At 43.2% G+C, this 23,843-nt stretch overlaps 1 protein-coding gene across 1 annotated transcript in view; it reads right to left on the reverse strand.

The window, feature by feature from the left end:
- Positions 1-18,295, reverse strand: part of KIF5C (kinesin family member 5C) — a 94,606-nt gene extending 76,311 nt beyond the window's left edge. The window contains exon 1 of the mRNA XM_064719146.1: positions 18,088-18,295. Within this exon, the coding sequence (XP_064575216.1) occupies positions 18,088-18,213 (126 nt within the window). The 5' untranslated portion in view covers positions 18,214-18,295. The remainder of the gene's footprint in view (positions 1-18,087) is intronic.
- Between the last annotated feature and the right edge of the window lie 5,548 nt (positions 18,296-23,843).

Consider the following 23,843-nt stretch of genomic DNA (forward strand, 5'->3'; position numbering starts at 1 on the left):
TTGGTTTACAGAGTTCTATATTGTCTTGTAATGAAGAATTTGTGGCTACTCTTGAGCTATAATATAATTAATATATTATAAAACATATTATTATATTATATTATATTATATTATATCATATTATATTATGTTATATTATATTATATTATATATAATAATGTATTATATCATATCATAATATATCATTTCACAATATATCATATATTATATTATTATAAGAATGCTATACTAAAACTATACTCAAGAAAGAGAAAGGACACATCAGAAAACTTAACAAGGATGATGATGAAAACCTCGTGACTGACTCCTCCACAGCTGATGGTGATTGGTCGTTAATTAAAAACAATTCCCATGGAACCAATCCACCATTCACCTGTGGGTAAGCAATGCCCGAGCCACATCCCAAAGCAGCAAACACAGGAGCAGCAATCAGAGAAGTGTTGTTTGCAGAGGGGGGCATATGTGGCCCGAAGTTTAGAGTCCGGCTGCTGAGGGCGAAAGGCCGACGCCCCTCTGCAATTCCTGGCCAGCGCCCCTCGGCGTCTGAGGGCCTCGGGCTGCGCTGGCTGCGCCCGGCTCTCACCGCGGGTATTGGCAAGGAACGGAGCTGACCATTTCCCGGGGGATAAACCTCGGTTTATTGAAGGTGTAGCGGGATCCAACGCGGGGAAACCAACCGGGAAAAGGTCTTTTCATAGGGGGTGAAACAGGATTATAAAGGAGGGGGGGGGTGGTACAGGTGGAACCAATCGGGAAAGGTGAGGGGATGAACTTCACAGAACTGACACTCCATGGAGACCAATAATCAAAAGGTACGGGAGGGGTCCCGGGACCCCAGCCAACCAACACCTCCAGGGGAACGAAAGTTCTGGAAAACCAGGAGGAGTGGGGGGTGATTGACTGAGCCCAGGGAGGAGAAAAGATTCACTAAAAAGGGAAAAAGGGGCAGGAGAAATTATATAACTTGGGTACAGACACAGGGGTAACCATGGTAACCTAACGGACATCAGGGCTGTGGCGGGAAAAACTGGGGGACAAAACCATTTTACACTTAATAGGGGGAAACAATACATAAATTGGGGGAATAACACAAGAAACTTAACAACACACTACAACAGTCTGAGGGCCTCGGGCTGTGCTGGCTGCGCCCGGCTCTCACCGCTGGTATTGGAGAGGAACGGAGCTGACCATTTCCCGGGGGTTAAACATCGGTTTATTGAAGGTGTTGCGGGATTCAAACGCGGGGAAACCAACCGGGAAAAAGTTTCTCCATAGGGGGTGAAACAGGATTATAAAGGAGGGGGGGTGGGTACAGGCGGAACTAATCGGGAAAGGTGAGGGGATGAACTTCACAGAACTGACACTCCATGGAGACCAATAATCAAAAGGTAAAGGAGGTGTCCTGGGACCCCAGCCAGCCACCATCTCCAGAGAGGAGAAGGTTCTCGAAACCTGGGAGGAGAAAGGGGGTGATTGACTGGACAGGGAGGAAACAACTTTCACTTATAAGGGAAACCAGGGGAGGAGCAATTACATATCGGCAACTATGAATAGCGGTTACTATGGCAACTTAGCTGACAGGCCAGCAGTGGCGGGAAAAACTGGGGGAACGAAACCATTTTACACATAATAGGGGAGAACAATACATAAATTGGGGGAATAACACAAGAAACTTAACAACACACTACCACAGTTGTTTTCATTTTTCCTGAGGTTTCTCAGCTCTCCAGGAGCAGAAATGCAGGCGCAGGGATTTTCAGGGATTTTCAGGGATTTTCAGGGAATGGGGCAGAGCCCCCAGGGACAGCAGCCACCTGCAGAGCTGCTGGCACAGGGATGCACATCTATATTATAAATATATTAAAACAAAGAATGGCTCATTTTTCAGGAAACACAAATATCCCCTATTTAGGAACTGCCTCTGATGCATCCTGGCACAAACCCAGCCACAAAACCCCCTCACTTTGGGTTTTTCTCCCATTTTCCCCCAGCATTCCCACCTTCCTGCTGCACACACAATAAGGTTTTTTCATGCTTTGTTTGAAATTTAGGGCTGAATTTCCTCCATAATCCTCAGCAAATCTGGGCTGCACACACAGGGAATAAATCCTCCTTCCCCAACACAAACATTTAATTTCATCCAGGACAATGTTTCCCCACGTGCTCCTGTGTAGTGAGATTAATTCTGCTTTCCAGATCTGTTTGCAGCGCTCAGCTGTTCCTGCTCTGAAGTGAAATTGTGAGAGATGCCAGGAAGGGAGAAATAATGAAACCAAATCATCAAACCAAGCCACAGCAGCTCCACACTGGGGATTTGTGGGTGGCCCAGAAAAAGAGGGGAAAAACACAAAAAAAAAAAACCCATGGGGAGAGGTCCTGAGAGGAAAAAAAATCAGGTAAAATGCAAGATAAAAAGGAGAAGAAAGGAGAATATGAAAAGTGATAGAAGGAGAGAAGGTGAAAAGGAGAAAGGTGAAAAGGAAGAAAAGGAGAGAGGGGAAAAATAATAGAAAAGGAGAGAGGGGAAAGTGATAGAAAAGGAGAGAGGGGAAAAATAATAAAAAAGGAGAGAGGGGAAAGTGATAGAAAAGGAGAGAGGAGAAAAGTAATAAAAAAGGAGAGAAGGGGGAAAAGTAATAGAGAAGGAGAGAGGAAAAAAGGAATAGAAAAGGAGGGGGGGAAAGTAATAAAGAAGGAGAGAGGAAAAGGAATAGAAAAGGAGAGAAAGTAAAAGAAATAGAAAAGGAGAGAAGGGGGAAAAGGAATAGAAAAGGAGAAGGGAAAAATAAAAAAGGAGAGAGGGGAAAGTAATAATAAAAGGGGAGAGAGAGGAAATGTAATAGAAAAGGAGAAGGGAAAAATAAAAAAGGAGAGAGGGGAAAGTGATAGAAAAGGAGAGAGGAAAAAAGGAATAGAAAAGGAGAGAAAGGAAAAATAAAAAAGGAGAGAAGGAGAAAAGTAATAAAAAAGGAGAGAAGGGGGAAAAGTAATCGAAAAGGAGAGAGGAAAAAAGGAATAGAAAAGGAGAGAAAGGAAAAGTAATAAAAAAGGAGAGAGGGGAAAAGTAATAAAAAAGGGGAGAAAGGAAATGTAATAGAAAAGGAGAGAGGGGAAAAATAATAGAAAAGGAGAGAGGGGGAAAGTAATAAAAAAGGAGAGAGAGGAAAAATAATAGAAAAGGAGAGAGGGGGAAAGTAATAAAAAAGGAGAGAGAGGAAATGTAATAGAAAAGGAGAAGGGAAAAATAATAAAAAAGGAGAGGGGAAAGTGATAGAAAATGAGAGGGGAAAAATAATAGAAAAGGAGAGAGGAGGAAAAGTAATAAAGAAGGAGAGAGGAAAAGGAATAGAAAAGGAGAGAAAGGAAAAGTAATAAAAAAGGAGAGAGGGGAAAAGTAATAAAGAAGGAGAGAGGAAAAAAGGAATAGAAAAGGAGAAAAGGAAAAGTAAAAAAAAAAAGGAGAGAGGGGAAAAAGAAAAAAAGGGGAGAAAGGAAATGTAATAGAAAAGGAGAAGGGAAAAATAATAAAAAAGGAGAGAAGGAAAAGTAATAGAAAAAGAGAGAGGGAGAAAAGTAAAAAAAAAAGGAGAGAGGGGAAAAGTAATAAAAAAGGGGAGAGAGGAAATGTAATAGAAAAGGAGAGGGGAAAAATAATAAAAAAGGAGAGAGGGGAAAGTAATAGAAAAAGAGAGGGAGGAAAAGTAATAAAGAAGGAGAGAGGAAAAGGAATAGAAAAGGAGAGAAAGTAAAAGTAATAATAAAAAGGAGAGGGGAAAAGTAATAAAAAAGGGAGAGAGAGGAAATGTAATAGAAAAGGAGAGAAAGGAAAAATAATAAAAAAGGAGAGAGGAAAAGTGATAGAAAAGGAGAGAAGGGAAAAAGTAATAAAGAAGGAGAGAGGAAAAAAGGAATAGAAAAGGAGAGAAGGCAAAGTAATAAAAAGGAGAGAGGGGAAAAAGTAATAAAAAAGGAGAGAGTAAATGTAATAGAAAAGGAGAGAAAGGAAAAAAATAGAAAAGGAGAGAGGGGAAAAATAATAGAAAAGGAGAGAGGAGGAAAAGTAATAAAGAAGGAGAGAGGAAAAGGAATAGAAAAGGAGAGAAAGTAAAAGTAATATAAAAGGAGAGAGAACAAAAGTAATAGAAAAGGAGAGGGGAAAAGTAATAAAAAAGGAGAGAGGGGGGAAAGTAAAAAAGGAGAGAGGAAAAGGAATAGAAAAGGAGAGAAAGGAAAAATAAAAAAAATGAAGAGGGGGAAAGTGATAGAAAAGGAGAGAGGGAGAAAAGTAAAAAAAAAAGGAGAGAGGGGAAAAGTAATAAAAAAGGGGAGAGAGGAAATGTAATAGAAAAGGAGGGGGAAAAATAATAAAAAAGGAGAGAGGAAATCTAATAGAAAAGGAGAGAAAGGAAAAGTAATAGAAAAGGAGAGAAAAAGAAAAGTAAAAGAAAAGGAGGGGGGAAAGTAAAAAAAGGAAAGGGAAAAGGAAAAAGAAAAGGAGAGAAAGGAAAAAGTAATAAAAAAAGGAGAGAAAGGAAAAGTAATAGAAAAGGAGAGAAGGGGAAAAGTAATAAAAAAGGGGAGAGAGGAAATGTAATAGAAAATGAGAGGGGAAAAATAATAAAAAAGGAGAGAGGGGAAAGTGATAGAAAAGGAGAGAGGGGGAAAAGTAATAAAAAAGGAGAGAGGGGAAAAATAATAGAAAAGGAAAGAGGGGAAAAGTAATAAAAAAGGGGAGAGAGAGGAAATGAAATAGAAAAGGAGAGGGGGGAAAATAATAGAAAAAGAGAGAGAGGAAAAAAATAACAGAAAAGGAGAGAGAATAAAAGTAATAGACAAGGAGAGAAGGGGAACAGAAATATAAAATAAAAGGAGATGATGGGATAAAAGGCCATGGGAGAGAAGCAGGGGGTGGATGTGACTGGAGGTGCATTAACCAAAATCCAGGTGATTTTTGATTTTTGGGAGGGATTTTGGCAGATCCATCCCCCTGCTCCAAATCCAGCAGGGATTGCAGCAGTGCAGGCAGGGAAAAAGAATTAAAAAAAAAAATAAATAATAAATTTTTAAAAAAAAAGAGATTACAGCTGCAGAAACAGCCAATTTCTGTAACAGCCTAAAAATACTCCCTAACCCAGTTCCCCCAATTCTCTGCTGCTCAGCCTCTCCTAAACTGGGAATAATCCACAGCCAGGATAATTCCTGTGTGCCTTCAAAATTCAACTTTCACCCCTCAGAACCAGAGGTTTGGCGGCTCGGGAGCTGCCAAAAGCAGAATTTGCTGATATAGAAAAATATCTCGGGAAATTCAGGGGATGTTTGGTGCTGCAAAAAAAAAGGTGCTGAAGGTTTTGGGGTGATTTAATGTGGTTTTGGCATCAAATCCTCGTGGTGGAGGAGAAATGTTCTCAGAACAGCCCAGGTATCCAAGGTTCAGCCATTCCCTGAGTTTGCACCATCCTGGCATTCCCAAAAGGGAATTCTCTCTCAATCACTTGGAGCAAAAAATGCTATGAAATATTTAAGGGTTTTCTCTCTGGGTGCTCATTTCTCATGGGGGAAAAAAAATTCCACATTCTTGGTGTCATGGCTCTGTCCCACAGGTGGAAAATTGATATTTTCTGGAGCTCTCCTGTCATCAATTATTGATATTTTAACAGCAATCTGATGACAGCCATTTCCCATTAAAACAGAAAAAAATTGAAGTTTTAAGATTTTTTTCAATCCAAAAACCAAGGAGGCCATAAATATATAGAAATATTTAGAAATATATAGAAATATATAGAAATATATAGAAATAATATATAGAAATATATAGAAATAATATATAGCAATATATAGCAATATATAGAAATATTTAGAAATATATAGAAATATTTAGAAATATATTGAAATAATATATAGAAATATATAGAAATATATAGAAATATATTGAAATATATTGAAATATATTGAAATATATTGAAATAATATATAGAAATATATAGAAATATATAGAAATATATAGAAATATATAGAAATATATAGAAATATATAGAAATATATAGAAATAATATATAGAAATATTTACAAATATTTAGAAATACATAGAAATATATAGAAATAATATATAGAAATATATAGAAATATATAGAAATATAAAGAAATATAATATTTAGAAATATATAGAAATATTTAGAAATATATTGAAATAATATATAGCAATATATAGCAATATATAGCAATATATAGCAATATATAGCAATATTTAGAAATATTTAGAAATATTTAGAAATATATTGAAATATATTGAAATATATTGCAATATATAGCAATATATAGCAATATATAGCAATATATAGCAATATATAGCAATATATAGCAATATATAGCAATATATAGCAATATATAGCAATATATAGCAATATATAGAAATATATAGAAATAATATATAGAAATATATAGAAATATATAGAAATATTTAGAAATATTTAGAAATATATAGAAATATATAGAAATATATAGAAATATATAGAAATAATACATAGAAATAATACATAGAAATAATACATAGAAATAATACATAGAAATAATACATAGAAATAATACATAGAAATATATAGAAATATATAGAAATGGATGAGCAAAACCAGGAACCCATCAGCAATCCCACACCTCTAAGGCTGTGAGGGATCCCATTTTGGATATTTTGAGGTAATTTTTTGCTGCTGTTTGCTTTGTTTCGCCAGGATTATTTATGCAATGTCTTCACACTGCAGAGCCCAATAAAAGTGAATTAAGGCAATTTTTTTTCAGCTCACACACAAGCACCATTATCCCACAGGGGAGCTGGAAAAACAAACAGAGCCAAATTCAAAGTGTCCAACCATCCCTGGGCAGCTCCAAATCTCTTTTCTGGCCTTTAATAGGTTGTAGCAATACCAAATCAAGCAAAAAAAATACAAAATAAAGAGAATATCTGCCAGGCAAGTATGGGTGATTTTAAGACCAAGCATGTCAAGCTCGAAGAACCCAACAAAAACAAAATCCGTGGAGGTGTTAATAAAAATAAAATAAACCACAAGTAACCCTAAAACATTTGGCTGTGCTTTATCTTTGATTCCATGTATATTCCTGTCTGAGCAGGGTTGTGGTTTTGGTTTTTTTATTATTTATTTATTTATTTATTTTTAATGCTTTCTGCTGTAAGTACTTTTTGGAATGTCTTGTGGAGAGGTTCTCGCTTATTTTCATCCCTGAAATATTTGGCTGTGCTTTAGCTTTGATTCCATGTATATTCCTGTCTGAGCAGGGTTGTGGTTTTATTTATTTATTTATTTATTTATTTTTAATGCTTTCTGCTCTAAGTACTTTTTGGAATGTCTTGCGGAGAGGTTCTCACTTATTTTCATCCCTAAAACATTTGGCTGTGCTTTATGTTTTATTCCATGTATATTCCTGTCTGAGCAGAGTAGTGGTTTTATTTATTTATTTATTTTTAATGCTTTCTGCTGTAAGTACTTTTTGGAATTTTTGGAATGTTTTGTGGAGAGGTTCTCGCTTATTTTCATCCCTGAAATATTTGGCTGGGCTTTATGTTTTATTCCATGTACACCAGTGAAGTCAGCATTTGTGCACGTTCTAAACCCCTCCTGTGCAGAGATCTCTGAGTGATGTTTGACACTGTAGGTAAAACAGACATAAAAAAATAAATAAACCCTTGGGATAATAGATAAATGGCTAGTTAAAATATTATTATTATTATTATTACTACTACTACTACTAGTACATCACCATCATCATTATGGTTGTGATTTATTGTTATAATTTTTATTATTATATATAATTTTTATTTATCATTATTATTTATGATTTTTATTTATTAATATTATTCTTACACCCCACATGGTCTTCCTGCAATGCATCTTTCACAGTTCTAAATTTCCAGAATCTCTGGGTTTTTTTCCAATGCCATATTTATAAACTTGTTTCTGGTTCAATCTCTCTCTCAACCATCTCTGGATGGAGCAGAACGGTTCTGGGGCTGATTACCAAAAAATATATTCATTTCTTGTGGCAGGGAGACTCCCATAAAATAAATGTGAAATAAACTGAAATAGATCCTGAATATAAATACACTGAAATAAATACTGAATATAAACTGAATTAAATACTGAAATAAATGTGCCATAATGTTAGTGGGAAAAAAATCTGTGCTGATAAGGATTTCTCCAAATATTCTCCTTTTCCCCTGTGCCTGTGTGTAACCCCAGGTTTTGGGGTGAATGGCAGAGTTCAGCTCCGGGAATATAATAATAAAAATTATAACAATAAAGCACAACCATAATGATGATGGTGATGTACTACTAGTAGTAGTAATAATAATAATAATAATAATAATAATAGTAATAATAATAATAATAATATTTGAACTAGCCATTTATCTATTATCCCAAGGATTTATTTATTTTTTTAAGTTCTGTTTTACCCACAGAGTGACAAGTGTCAAACATCACTCAGAGATCTCTGCACAGGAGGGGTTTAGAACATGCACAAATGCTGACTTCACTGGTGTACATGGAATAAAACATAAAGCCCAGCCAAATATTTCAGGGATGAAAATAAGCGAGAACCTCTCCACAAGACATTCCAAAAAGTACTTACAGCAGAAAGCATTAAAAGTAAATAAATAAATAAATAAATAAATAAATAAATAAAACAAAACCACATCCCTGCTCAGAGAGAAATATACATGGAATCAAAGATAAAGCACAGCCAAATATTTCAGGGATGAAAATAAGCGAGAACCTCTCCGCAAGACATTCCAAAAAGTACTTACAGCAGAAAGCATTAAAAATAAATAAATAAATAAATAAATAAATGAATAAATGAATAAAACAAAAACCACATCCTGCTCAGAGAGAAATATACATGGAATCAAAGATAAAGCACAGCCAAATATTTCAGGGATGAAAATAAGCGAGAACCTCTCCGCAAGACATTCCAAAAAGTACTTACAGCAGAAAGCATTACAAAAATAATTAAAAAAATAAAACAAAACCACTACTCTGTTCAGAGAGGAATATACATGGAATCAAAGCTAAAGCGCAGCCAAATATTTCAGGGATGAAAATAAGCGAGAACCTCTCCACAAGACATTCCAAAAACGTCCAAAAATTCCAAAAAGTACTTACAGCAGAAAGCATTAAAAATAAATAAATAAATAAATAAATAAAGAAAATTACTAAAATAAATAAATAAATAAATAAATAAAACCACAACCCTGCTCAGACAGGAATATACATGGAATCAAAGATAAAGCACAGCCAAATATTTCAGGGATGAAAATAAGCGAGAACCTCTCCACAAGACATTCCAAAAAGTACTTAGAGCAGAAAGCATTAAAAATAAATAAATAAATGAATAAATAAATGAATAAAACAAAACCACATCCCTGCTCAGAGAGGAATATACATGGAATCAAAGCTAAAGCGCAGCCAAATATTTCAGGGATGAAAATAAGCGAGAACCTCTCCACAAGACATTCCAAAAAGTACTTAGAGCAGAAAGCATTAAAAATAAATAAATAAATACATAAATAGATAAATAAATAAATAAATAAATAAAACAAAACCACATCCCTGCTCAGAGAGGAATCTGCCACCAATTTTTGTTTCCCTTTCTGTCTCAGAACGTTCCCAGCTGGAAGGGCCCTCAGGGCCGATCCCTGCTCAGGAATCCCCCCTGCCCTGGCCCTGAGCAGGCCCAGCTGATGCTCGGTGCGCTCTGGGCCACATCACTGATTTATTTATTTATTTATTTGTGGGCAACATTGCTCAGAATTCCCCCCCTGGGAGCAAAGCCCAGCCCAGGGGGATCCTGACCCCGATCCCGGAGCTCTCCTGGATTTTCCCAGGGCTGGGATGGCACAGAGGGAAGGGGAGGCCGAGGCTGAGCCTGAGGCGGAGCCGGGCCCTGCTGCGCTCAGCACTCCCGCTAAGCCCGGCTTTACAAACCCATCCCGGGGCCAAGAGCAGCTGACGGGGACAATGGGCAGCCTTGGATCCCTCCCTGGGAACAACAACAACACCCCCGGGCTGCTTTGGGGGGCTCTGCTTCCCACCAGGAGGGGCTGGCATGGAAAACTCCCCTGGAGCAGCCCTGGGCTGGATGCTGCACAGCCAGGGGGAAAGGGAGCTGGAAACATGAAAACATCAGCCCCATCCCAACTACATTCTAATTTGTTTTACATCAGAGAAAAAGGAGGTGAAAACATGAAAACATCACCCCCTCCACAACTAAATTTTTATTTTACATCAGAGAGAAAGGAGCTGAAAACACAAGATCAGCACCCCCCTACAACTAAATTCTTATTTATTGTACAATAGAGAAAAAGGAGCTGAAAACATGAAATCAGCACCCCCCTACAACTAAATTCTCATTTATTGTACAATAGAGAAAAATGAGCTGATAACATGAAAACATCACCCCCCCACAACTAAACTCTTTTACATCAGAAAAAAAAGAGCTGAAGACATGAAAACACCACCCCCTCCAAAACTAAATTCTTATTTGTTTTACATAGGAGGAAAAGGAGGTGAAAACATGAAATCACCACCCCCCCATCACAACTAAGTTCTTATTTTACATCAGAGAAAAAAAAAAGAAGCTGAAAACATGAAAACACCAACCCCCCTCATCACAACTAAATAGTTATTTATTTTACAGTAGAGAAAAAGGAGGTGAAAACATGAAAACACCACCCTCTCCACAACTAAATTCTTATTTGTTTTACATCAGAGAAAAAAGAGCTGAAAGCATGAAAACACCGAAAACAGCATCCCCTTCACAACTAAATTCTTATTTATTTTACACTAGAGAAAAAGGAGTTAAAACCATAAAAACAGCACCCCCTCCAGAACTAAATCATTTGTTTTACACCAGAGAAAAAAGAGCTGAAAACATGAAAACACCGAAAACATCACCCCGTCCACAACTAAATTCTTATTTATTTTACATCAGAGTAAAAGGAGGTGAAACTATGAAAACACCACCCCCCCAATCACAACTAAATTCTTATTTCACATCAAAGTAAAAGGAGGTGAAAACATGAAAACACCACTCCCTCCACAAGTAAATTCTTATTTGTTTTACAATAGAGAAAAACGAGCTGAAAACATAAAATCACCACCCCCTGCACAACTAAACTCTTATTTGTTTTACATTGGAAAAAAGGAGCTGAAAACATAAAATCACCACCCCCTGCACAACTAAACTCTTATTTGTTTTACAATAGAGAAAAACGAGCTGAAAACATGAAAACACCACTCTCTCCAGAACTAAATTCTTATTTGTTTTACAATAGAGAAAAACGAGCTGAAAACATAAAATCACCACCCCCTGCACAACTAAACTCTTATTTGTTTTACATTGGAAAAAAAGGAGCTGAAAACGTGAAATCACCACCCCCTCCACCACTAAATTCTTATTTTACACGGAAAAAAAGGAGCTGAAAACATGAAAACACCACTCTCTCCAGAACTAAACTCTTATTTGTTTTGCATTGGAAAAAAGGAGCTGAAAACATAAAATCACCACCCCCTGCACAACTAAACTCTTATTTGACATGGGAAAAAAAGAGCTGAAAACATGAAAACACCACTCTCTCCAGAACTAAACTCTTATTTGTTTGCATTGGAAAAAACGAGCTGAAAACATGAAAACACCACTCTCTCCAGAACTAAATTCTTATTTTACATGGAAAAAAAGGAGCTGAAAACATGAAAACACCACTCTCTCCAGAACTAAATTCTTATTTGTTTTACAACAGAGAAAAACGAGCTGAAAACATGAAATCACCACCCCCTCCACCACTAAATTCTTATTTTACACGGAAAAAAAGGAGCTGAAAACATGAAAACACCACTCTCTCCAGAACTAAACTCTTATTTGTTTTACAATAGAGAAAAACGAGCTGAAAACATGAAAACACCACTCTCTCCAGAACTAAATTCTTATTTGTTTTACAATAGAGAAAAACAAGCTGAAAACATGAAAACACCACTCTCTCCACCACTAAATTCTTATTTTACATGGGAAAAAAAAGAGCTGAAAACATGAAAACACCACTCCCTCCACCACTAAACTCTTATTTTACATGGAAAAAAGGAGCTGAAAACATGAAAACACCACCCCTCCACCACTAAATTCTTATTTTACATGGGAAAAAACGAGCTGAAAACATGAAAACACCACTCTCTCCAGAACTAAACTCTTATTTGTTTTACAATAGAGAAAAACGAGCTGAAAACATAAAATCACCATCCCCTGCACAACTAAACTCTTATTTGTTTTACATTGGAAAAAAAAGAGCTGAAAACATGAAATCACCACCACTAAATTCTTATTTTACATGGAAAAAAAAAGAGCTGAAAACATGAAAACACCACTCCCTGCACAACTGAACTCTTAATTGTTTTACATTGGAAAAAAGGAGCTGAAAACGTGAAATCACCACCCCCTCCACCACTAAATTCTTATTTTACATGGAAAAAAAAGAGCTGAAAACATGAAAACACCACTCCCTCCACCACTAAACTCTTATTTTACATGGAAAAAAAAGAGCTGAAAACATGAAAACACCACTCCCTCCACCACTAAACTCTTATTTGTTTGACACCAGGTGTGGCGGAAGGACAAACCCCAAGGCAGGGCAGGGATGATCCCGGGGATGCTCCGGTCTCTGCATCCCTCCCTGCCGGGAGCTGAGGGGTTCACCCACCTGAGGAGGAGCAGGATTGAAGATGGAGGGAGAGACCCAACTTCATTGTTCAGCACCTGACTCCGTTTATTCACTCAGTCAATCACTTTTTATAACCGTGTTAATTAAGTTCATGCATATTGCAAACCCGAGCTCACAATAGGTCAGAGATAACACACCAACCCCTCCTTTTGTTTCCAATACCAAGATTTGGGTTCTCAAAATTATTTTTGCTTTCCCAAAACAGCCAAAGATAGAATATCTACTTGTTATGAGAAAGCTGCCTGAGAACTCTGGTATGCAAGGTTCTCAAGGCCTTCATGTTTGTCACTTTTACTTGTAATTAAAAACAACCTGAGAACTTCTGCTGTTTACAGAAACAGGCTGTGAGAATTTGTCCCTCACAGCTGCCTTCTAAGCTATTTCTGAAAAAATCTCCAACAGAGCAGGGCACAGCCGGAGCTGCCGGGCTCTGCCAGCCAGCAGAACCGCACATTCTCAGGGCTGCCGGCCAAGAGAATCCATCAGAGTCACCTTGAGGCTGCACAGGAGCACAGGAGCTGAGCGCGCAGGGAAGCCCTGGGTTCATCCCCTTTTTTATCCCCAAATCACCCCAAAACCCCAAAACTCGGGGTCAAATCCCAAACCAAATCAACCCAAACCAAATCAACTCAAACCAAATAAACCCAAACCAAACAAACCCAAACCCCAAAAAACCTGGGGTCAAATCCCAAACCAAATCAACCCAAACCCAAAACTCAGGGTCAAATCCCAAACCAAATCACCCCAAACCCACAACTTACGGTCAAATCCCAAACCAAATCAAACCAAACCAAATCACCCCAAAACTCCAAAACTCAGGGTCAAATCCCAAACCAAATCAACCCCAAACCCCAAAACTCGGGGTCAAATCCCAAACCAAATCAACCCAAACCATATAAACTCAAACCAAATAAACCCAAACCAAACAAACCCAAACCAAACAAACCCAAACCCCAAAACCTGGGGTGAAATCCCAAACCAAATCAACCCAAACCCCAAAACTCGGGGTCAAATCCCAAACCAAATCAACACAAACCAAATCAACTCAAACCCCAAAACTTGGGGTCAAATCTCAAAACAAATCAACCCAAACCAAACAAACCCAAACCCCAAAACTTGGGGTCAAATCCCAAACCAAATCAACCCAAACCAAATCACCCCAAAACCCCAAAACTCGGGGTCAAATCCCAAACCAAATCAACCCAAACCAAATCAACCCAAACCCCAAAACTTGGGGTCAAATCCCAAACCAAATCAACCCAAATCAAATTAAATCAACCCAAACCCCAAAACTTGGGGTCAAATCCCAAGTCAAATCAACCCAAACCAAACAAACCCAAACCCCAAAACCTGGGGTCAAATCCCAAACCAAATCAACCCAAACCAAATCAAACCAAACCCCAAAACTCAGAGTCAAATCCCAAACCAAATCAACCCAAACCATATCAACCCAAACCAAATCAACCCAAACCAAATCAACCCAAACCATATCAACCCAAACCATATAAACTCAAAACAAACAAACCCAAACTCCAAAACTTGGGGTCAAATCCCAAACCAAACCAACCCAAACCCCAAAACTTGGGGTCAGATTCCAAACCAAATCAACCCAAACCAAATCAACCCAAACCCCAAAACTTGGGGTCAAATCCCAAACCAAATCAACCCAAACCAAATCAACCCCAAACCAAATCAACCCAAACCAAATCAACCCCAAACCAAATCAACTCAAACCCCAAAACTTGGGGTCAAATCCCAAACCAAATCAACCCAAACCAAATCAAACCAAACCAAATAAACTCAAACCAAACAAACCCAAACCAAACAAACCCAAACCAAACAAACCCAAACCAAACAAACCTGGGGTGAAATCCCAAACCAAATCAACTCAAACCCCAAAACCTGGGGTCAAATCCCAAGCCAAATCAACCCAAACCAAATCAAACCAAACCAAATCACCCCAAAACTCGGGGTCAAATCCCAAACCAAATCAACCCCAAACCCCAAAACCCGGGGTCAAATCCCAATCCCAGGATTTCCCCAGCTGGGAAGGGCTCGGGGCGCTCCCTGGGCCAGCCCTGCCCACTCAGCCCCAGGGGTTCCATTCTCCCTCCCCAGAATCACCCAGTCATGATCCGTAATTTTATTTTTGCCCAAGGCCCCAGGGAGGTGTAACAGGAGATGACAGTGGGAAATTCAGGGAGAAAGGCTCTTCCCTGTGTTTACTGGCAAGGAATAAATGTGTTCAGACTTACTAGTCAGGAAAAAAAAAATAAAAAAATAGATGTTTCCCCTAAATCAGTTATGTTTTATTTTTTTTTCTTACACGATGACATAATTCCTCTGAGGGGAAGTTGGTAGTTTTGTTTGGTTTTTTAAATTTTAACAGAGCCCTTCTCTTTGCAATCCACGGATCAAAAATGAAAGCTGCATTGCAGTGTTTGCAAATGCTATAGTAAAACAAAAAAAATTTAGAAAAAGTGGTTGGTCCTGGTTAATTTTTGAAGCTTTTGAAGACCGAAATTTTGCTTTTCCTGGAAGGAATTCTGCTCTGCTCTGCCTTTCCACAGATCAGGATTCCTTGCCCCTGCCAGGCATTATTTGCTGGAGCAAAGCAGCCGCTCCAAACCAAGGAAATAATAAAAATAATAATAATTTAAAAAAAACCCAGCAGCACTTCCCAGTCCTGCTGCAGTGGGATCCACTGGGATCGAGTTACAGCAGAGCCCAGGGCTGCAAATAAAGAGGACAAAGAATCAGGGGAGGTTTCTGTGCTCACCTGCAGCCCAGCACAGCTGACGGCTCCTCCTCGCAAACACAGCCTGGCTCTGAGCACATATTGCATTAGCTGAGCTGATTAAAATCCTAAATAATTACAGTTTGTGCCTTAGGAAGGGAAAGGCAAACTCCAAGCTGCTGACTGGATTTGTTCAAGATAGCAAATCACCCCCTCAACCTGAATATCCATGTAAAATACACATCTGCATCAACAAATACACGCACTTTCCTTGTTTCTCTCTATTTTTTTTTACTTCCATGGTAGGAAATTACCAGTTGTTGTTATTTTATTCCTTTTTTCACCCTCACCAAAGGAATTATTTTCTGCCTGCAAACCACAAAATCCTTTTCCAAAGCATCACAGTCACTGCCTTCCCAGCCAACAGACACTTTACAGACAAAGACACATTATGAGTGGGAAAAGAGAATTCCAAACTCCAATTCTCTTCAGCACACAGCCCTGTAAAGGATTTGCAGGAGCTGCATTTTAATCTGCTTTTAATATGTCTGAGGGTTTATTTATTTAGGGGGAGGGGAACTTGCTGACATTTGTTTCTCAAGCACCACAATGGCACAGAGACATTTTCATTCCCAATATCTGCTGGCCAAAGCCAGCCCCGGTGCTGCTGCTGCTGCCCAGGATTGATCACCAATTTGATTATTCTATTGTGAGCAGGCTGCTGGGGGTGCCACAGCTTTAACCTTCACAGAAACACAATTAATTTGGACAGGACAGAGGGCATTTCATGTTAAAAAAAAAAAAATAACAACCACAAGCTGTTCATGCTCATAATTCACCTTTTTTTTTTTTTTCCCTCCTCGAGGCTGTTCTGCAACTTTCACCAGCAAAGTTTCTGATGACCTCAAGGTTTTGGTAATGATTTTAACAAATTGGAAGGATTTTAACAAATTGGAAGGATTTTAACAAGTTGTGCTGACAATTCATTTTAGGGTCTCTTCATCACCACACAGCACAGGACAGGTTATTGACGAGCAGCACATGAAATAGATGCCACAGTATATGAAATATTTATATATAATATCATATATTGATATGAAATAAAGCACCACAAACCAGGCTGGTTGGACACTAAACCAAAAATCTGCTCGAGAACCCCCATCCAAAGAGACACTGGGGGTTTCTGAGCGCTGCCCTCTGAGGGACCTGCTCTGGGAGAGGGAGAGGGAAAAGGGAAAAGGAGAGGGAAAGGGAAAAGGAAAGGAGAGGGAAAAGGAGAGGGAAAGGGAAAAGGGGAAAAGGAGAGGGAGAGGGAAAAGGAAAGGGAGAGAGAAAGGGAAAAGGAAAGGAGAGGGAAAAGGAGAGGGAAAAGGGAAAGGGGAAAAGGAGAGGGAGAGGGAGAGGGAGAGGGAAAAGGAGAGGGAAAGGGGAAAGGGGAAAAGGAGAGGGAGAGGGAAAGGGAAAAGGAAAAGGAAAGGGAGAGAGAAAGGAGAGGGAGAGGGAAAGAGGAAAGGAGAAAGGAAGAGGGAAAGGGAAAAGGAGAGGGAAAGGAGAAGGAGAGGGAAAGGGAGAGGGAGAAGGGAAAGGGAAAAGGAGTGGTAGCGGGAGAGGGAAAAGGACAAGGAGAGGGAAAAGGAAAAGGGAAAGGAGAGGGAAAGGGGGAAGGGAAGCTGCGGGGCTGGAAAGGAGCCGCATCCCGACCCTTTGTTCCCGGTAAACCGCGGAGCAGCCGAGCCCAGCAGAGCGCGGGGGGCGCGCAGGGCCGGCCGGGGGGGGGCGATTTGGGTTCAATTTCACCCTTTTAAACGCGGACATCAAAGCCCCAAACTCGGGCGGCATCCCGCAGCGCTGCTCTGCGCCGTGCCGGGGATCCCGGCAGGGCACGGCGACCCCGGGATGCGGTGCCGGCCCCGGGATGCGGCGCGGGGCTCCCGGGCTGGCTCCGGTGCCGGCGCTGCCGCAGGGGCGCGGCGGAGCGCGGGCGGCCGCCCCAGCCGAGCATGCCCAGTCCCCGGCATGACATCAGCGCCGAGCCCGCGGCTCCCCCGCGCCCCCCGGCTCCCCCGGGAACCCCCGCGCCGCTCGCCCGGTGCGGCGGGGCCAGCTCGGCCGGGGGGGCGCGGGCAGCGCCGCCGCCCCCATCCCGCCCCAGGGCTGCGGGAACAATGGAGGGGATGGGGGGGATCGGGGGGCAGCGGGGGGAATGCGAGCCCCCAGAGCAGGGATGCGAGCCCCGATAAGAGGGATGCTCGCTTCGAGAGCAGGGATGCTCGCACCCAAGGATGCTCGCCCCGAGAAGAAGGATGCTCGCCCCCAGAGCAGGGATGCTCGCCCCGCACCCAGCGATGCTCGCCCCGCACCCGGGGATGCTCGCCCCGCACCCGGGGATGCTCGCCCCCAGAGCAGGGATGCTCGCCCCCAGAGCAGGGATGCTCGCCCCGCACCCGGCGATGCTCGCCCCCAGAGCAGGGATGCTCGCCCCGCACCCGGGGATGCTCGCCCCGCACCCGGGGATGCTCGCCCCGCCCGCAGCGGGACGCAGGCTGCAGGACGCGGGCTGCGGCAGACTCACCCCGATGACCACGGTCTCGTCGCCCTTGAATTTGGGGATGAATTTGTCGCCGCGCAGGATCTCGGCCTCGTTGAGGGGCCGGAAGCGGCACATCACCTTGATGCTGCACTCGGCGGGGTCCGCCATGGCGGCGGCGGGCCCGGCGCTGCCGAGCGGGGCAGGTGCGGCAGCGGCGGCGCTGGGGCCGCCGGGCGGGCGGGCGGGGCCGGGGCCCGGGCAGCCGCTCACAGCCCGCGACACGCCCCGCTCGCAGCTCGGGACACAGCCCACGACACGCCCCGCACCGGCCCCGCACCCGCCCGCGGCTGCGCGGGACCGCCCGCCTCCCCCGCACAGCGCCGGGGACACCCGAGCAAACCCCGGTGCTGCGGCTCGGGCTGCCGAGGACACCTTGAACTGCCCCAGGGACACCTAACGCTGCACCTTCCATCGCTCCGGTACACCTTCCACTGCCCAGGGACACCTTGAACTGCCCCAGGGACACCTTGAACTGCCCCAGGGACACCTAACGCTGCACCTTCCATCGCTCCGGTGCACCTTCCACTGCCCAGGGACACATTGAACTGCCCCAGGGACACTTTCCACAGCCCCAGGGACACCTAACACTGCACCTTCCATTGCTCCAGTGCACCTTCCACTGCCCAGGGACACCTTGAACTGCCCCAGGGGCACCTTCCACCGCCCAGGGACACCTTGAACTGCCCCAGGGACACCTAACACTGCACCTTCCACCGCCCAGGGACACCTTGAACTGCCCAGGGACACTTTCCACAGCCCCAGGGACACCTAACACTGCCCTGGGACACCTTGAACTGCACTTTGAACTGCCCCAGGAACACCTTGAACTGCCCAGGGACACCTTTCATTGCACCTTCCACTGCCCAGGGACACCTTCTATCTGTCCAGGGACATCTAACACCACATCTTCCATTGCCCAGGGACACCTTGAAGTGTCCAGGGACACCTAATACTGCCCAAGGACATATTCCACTGCCCCAGGGACACCTTGAACTGCCCAGGGACACCTTGAACTGCACCTTCAACTGCCCCAGGGACACCTTGAACTGCCCAGGGACACCTAACACTGCACCTTCCACTGCCCCAGGGACACCTTCCACCACTTCATTTCATATATATCTATTACATTATATATAAATATTTCACATACTGGTCATCTGTGATGTGTATTTTTCATATACTGCTCATCAATAACATGTTCTGTGCTGTGTGGTGATGAGGAGACCCTGACAAAATTAATTGTCAGCACAACTCCTTGCACAATTTGTCAAAATCCCTCCAATTTGTTAAAAGCACACCCAACACTGCACCTTCCATTGCCCAGGGACACCTTCCACTCTCCCAGGCTGCTCCAAGCCCCATCCAGCCTGGCCTGGGGTATTCCCAGGGATCCAGGGGCAGCCCATCCTCACAGCGAAGGATTCCTTCCATCTATCTAAACTAAATTTCCCCCAGTTTTTCTCTCTCTTCTCCCAGATGCTGGAAGCCCAGTGTGGGCTCTGCACAAAACCTTCTCCCAGTGCCTCTCCTCACCATTCCCAGCCTGTCTCCGTGGAAGGTGCTCTGGTTTCCACACCAGCTCCGTGGTGATCCCCTGGATTTGCTCCAACCGAGCCCCTCTCCAAGCTCAAATCTGCCCCTGGCATCTCCCCTCCGTGTTTTTCTCCCTCTGGCACATCTGTGATCAGGTTAAAGGATATTTTTCCTGGAATATTGTTCCTAGAGCAGCAGGAGCAGTGGTGCCTCTGGGCTCTGACCTTGCTCCAAGTTCTGTCCCGTGAATCAGCATCTGGGAAAAGCAGCCTGGAGCCTGCTCCTCCTCACAGGGAGCCTCTCCTCGTCCTCCTTCCCTAAAAATGCTCCTCCCTTACCTGCTGAAATCCCCTCCCTGCTGGCTCGTTTGTTGCCCTGCACTCACATGATTCCAAACAGTCTGAAATGCCACAGGAAGGCTCCTCCTCCTCCTCCTCCTCCATCAGTTTTTTCCAACAAGAATCTCCTGCTTAAAGAGGAATCCAGACATCCATGATGTCTCCTCAGGAGCTGCAGAAGCTCCAGCAGCTCCTGGTCCTGGTTTCCACCAGAGTCCCACCATTCCATTGCCCTCAGCTGTGCAGTTCAGAGGAGGGTGGACAATCCTGCAGGGTTTTGATGGAAATCTCCCTTTCTTCCATTACCTGAGGTGGTTGTGAGGAGCAGGCTGGCAACAAAGCCTCTCCCACCCTTCCTGAAAGCAATTCCATGGGGGAGAGTTAGCAATGTGCAGCATGAGATAAGCCATTATTACATAATGGGATTTATTCCCCTGGATTACCAATTATCCCTTTTATTTCTCTTATGTTTCAAGCTTTTACCCTGAATAGCAAATTTGTTAGTCATGACAAGTAGGGGCTTAGTCATAAAAGACGAGTCTTTGGATGAATTAATCCTTATTTTCCTCCATTATGGAGTGCTCATTTTGGAGTGAGATAAGCAAAACTCGATTTTTCTATTAGAGCAGGTATAATCTGCCATCAGGAAGAATGCAGAGAGCCATCTCTCCTCAGCAGCTTTGTCACAAACAACGTGACATTGTCTGGAGTGCAGACAATACTGAATTGTCACCCAGCTGCTGCTGGTTTTACTACTCAGTGCCAGATGAGGTGGAGCAGCCTGGCAGGAATGTGAATTTTGGGGCAGATTTGGGAGTGATCAGCAGCTGCCTGGGTCTCCCAGGCTGGGCTGGGTGCCTGGAGGTGGAATGGACACTTTGATGGGAACCTGCTTTTAAACTTTTTTTAAAGTTTACACTTTACTCATTGGTCACAAGAAGCAAAGTGCCCATTGGAATAGGCAGCTGCCGGTTTCACTTATTTCTCTTTCTTTCTTGGTTTCTATGTCAAAGACCTTGGTAGAAAATTCTTTCAGGGGTAAAACTGGATCCTCTTCAAAATTCAGAATTCTCTGTGGCTCCCAGAAGCTGCTGTAAAACCTCTCCCACAGCTGTTTGTGCTCCTGGGCTGAGATTTGGGTCATTTGTCCTTGGTGCCCAGCTGGAGCAGGAATTGTTTTGTCTCCCTGCTCTGTGCACAGAGCTCAGCAACGCTGAATGTGAAGCTCAGAGCTGCACACTAAAGCAGCACAGAGCCTGAAACATAGAAAAGCCAAACCTGAGGCATCAGGGGAACATTTCAGCATCACCATTGCTCCCTTTCTCTGCTCCAGGCTCCAGGAACGGGCTGTGGGTTTGGCAGGGAGCTGCAGGAGGAAGCACAAGGTTGAATTTCTGCTGTGCTGAACAATTCCGCGCAGGGAGCAGAGAGGCAGCGCTGGCCAGGGGCGGGAGCTGCCAGCAGGAGAGCAGCGTTAATGCTCATCCCATTGATCCCGGGCAGGGAATCCGAGCTCCTGGTGCCACCCGTGCTCAGACGTGGCTCGGGGGAAGGGCTGCTAAAGGATTTCTCCCAAGAGGGACCAAAGGGGTGGGATCCTGTGGGATCTCAGCACCTCAGGACTGAGGTGTCACCGAGAGCACCCTTGGGGGGCTCGGGAGTCCTGGAATGTTCCAGAAGTGTCTGGTGGCTGGACTTTGATCCTACACAGGAGACGACACCTGTATGAGGACAGGAGGGTTTCACCGGGGTGAATGGTGAAGGGATTGGTTAATTAGAGAGTGAAACCCAGGGTTTAGGATTTATGTACAGGGGGTTTAGAGAAGTAAGATGGAGGAATTGGGGCGTGTCCTGTCCTTCTTCTTCTTCTTCTTCTCCTCCATCTTCTGTGGTGATGGTGGCACTTTGGGATTGGTCATTACTGAAAGTGCACCGGACAATAAAAATAAAAAGGATTGGGGAAAAATGATAAATATTGTACACGTAACTTTGGGTATAAAGATAGGTGACCGCCCGGAGGGCAGGGAGTGTGCTCATGGCTGGCTGCTGAGCAGAGCTCTGTCGGGCCGAGAGAAAATCTTTTAGATAAACAATTAATAAACACCGAGACCGAGAAAAGAACTGAAGCCTCTTCTCGTCCTTCGATACGCGGCTGCCCCAAGGCCACCCCGGGCCTTTCCAGGCCACCCAAACAGCCGAAAACCGGACAGGATCCCCGTGACAAAAGGCGATTTCAAATGTCACCCGGAGTTAACGTCCCGCAGACACTGAGAGTGCACCAGGGGATGTTTGCAAAGGCAGAGCGTGAATGTGTTTAGCAGGAATAAAAATAAATACAGGCAGGCTGGAGAACAGGCAGGAATGAGCTGGAGAGTGCTGAGGGTCAGGAATTACGTGCTCTGCATCCCCAGGGAGCATCAAAGGCATGGACACATATCCATAGCTCAGGAGGGACATTTGGCCAGGGAGGGGAAAAATTCCACAGCAAAATGAGCAGGATCTGCAGCACTGACACTCTCAGGATGAATATCCCAGAGCCAGCAGCTCCCTGCACCAGCCAGGTGAGGATTTCTTTGGGATCAGCACTGCACTCTGCACCACTGACACTCTCAGGATGAATATCCCAGACCAAACATCTCCCTGGACAGATACATAAGGATTTCTTTGGGATCAGCACTGCACTCTGCACCCCTGACACTCTCAGGATGAATATCCCAGACCAAACATCTCCCTGGACAGATACATAAGGATTTCTTTGGGATCAGCACTGCACTCTGCACCACTGACTCTCAGGATGAATATCCCAGACCCAACATCTCCCTGCACCAGCCAGGTGAGGATTTCTTTGGGATCAGCACTGCACTCTGCACTCCTGACACTCTCAGGATGAATATCCCAGACCCAACATCTCCCTGCACCAGACAGGTGAGGATTTCTTTGGGATCAGCACTGCGCTCTGCACTCCTGACACTCTCAGGATCATTATCCCAGACCAAACATCTCCCTGGACAGATACATAAGGATTTCTTTGGGATCAGCACTGCACTCTGCACTCCTGACTCTCAGGATGAATATCCCAGACCCAACATCTCCCTGCACCAGCCAGGTGAGGATTTCTTTGGGATCAGCACTGCACTCTGCACTCCTGACACTCTCAGGATGATTATCCCAGACCAAACATCTCCCTGGACAGATACATAAGGATTTCTTTGGGATCAGGGCCACAGGGGTTGCTTTCCCAGACCCCCACAGGAGTTTGGATGTGCAAGTGGAGCACTGGCACTCCAAAGATGTTCCATGAGAAAGTGCTTGGGGTTGTGCTGGCAGGAATTGTTTCTCATTTGCAAGACACTCCAATATATGCTTACTTAAAAAAAGGTAAAGTACACACATAAATCTCAATCTCCATATAAATTATTCACGTTGTGCACAGTCATGTACTTGGTGTTAACCTACCTTAAAAAAATGGGTTTGCTCAAAATAAATAAATCGATTTTACCACTGTATAAAATAGCAAAACGTTTCAGGTCATTACTGAGTACACAAAACATTTTCTCCAAGTTACCATCTTTACATTTGGGTTAATAAATCACCTAAACAAAAGGGTTGTAACTCGGGAAAAAACTCTTGTCTTTACGCTACAGGAAGTTTTAAAGCAACCATAAAAACACCGAAAGGGCAGGAAAGCACTAAAATAACCCAATCCCAAAGGCTCCGTGGAGATGCAGAAAGAGTTAAGCAGCATCGCAGGCAGCTGATGCCATCTTCTGGTGTCACTTACACGCTGATTTAAACCCCCCTGCGCCGAGTCGGGGCGGATCAGCATCAGGAGAACGCTGCTGTTTGTGGTGTCCTTTCCTCAGGGCA

Source organism: Zonotrichia leucophrys, chromosome 7 (genome assembly GCF_028769735.1).
Source record: "Zonotrichia leucophrys gambelii isolate GWCS_2022_RI chromosome 7, RI_Zleu_2.0, whole genome shotgun sequence".
Lineage (NCBI taxonomy): Eukaryota > Metazoa > Chordata > Aves > Passeriformes > Passerellidae > Zonotrichia > Zonotrichia leucophrys.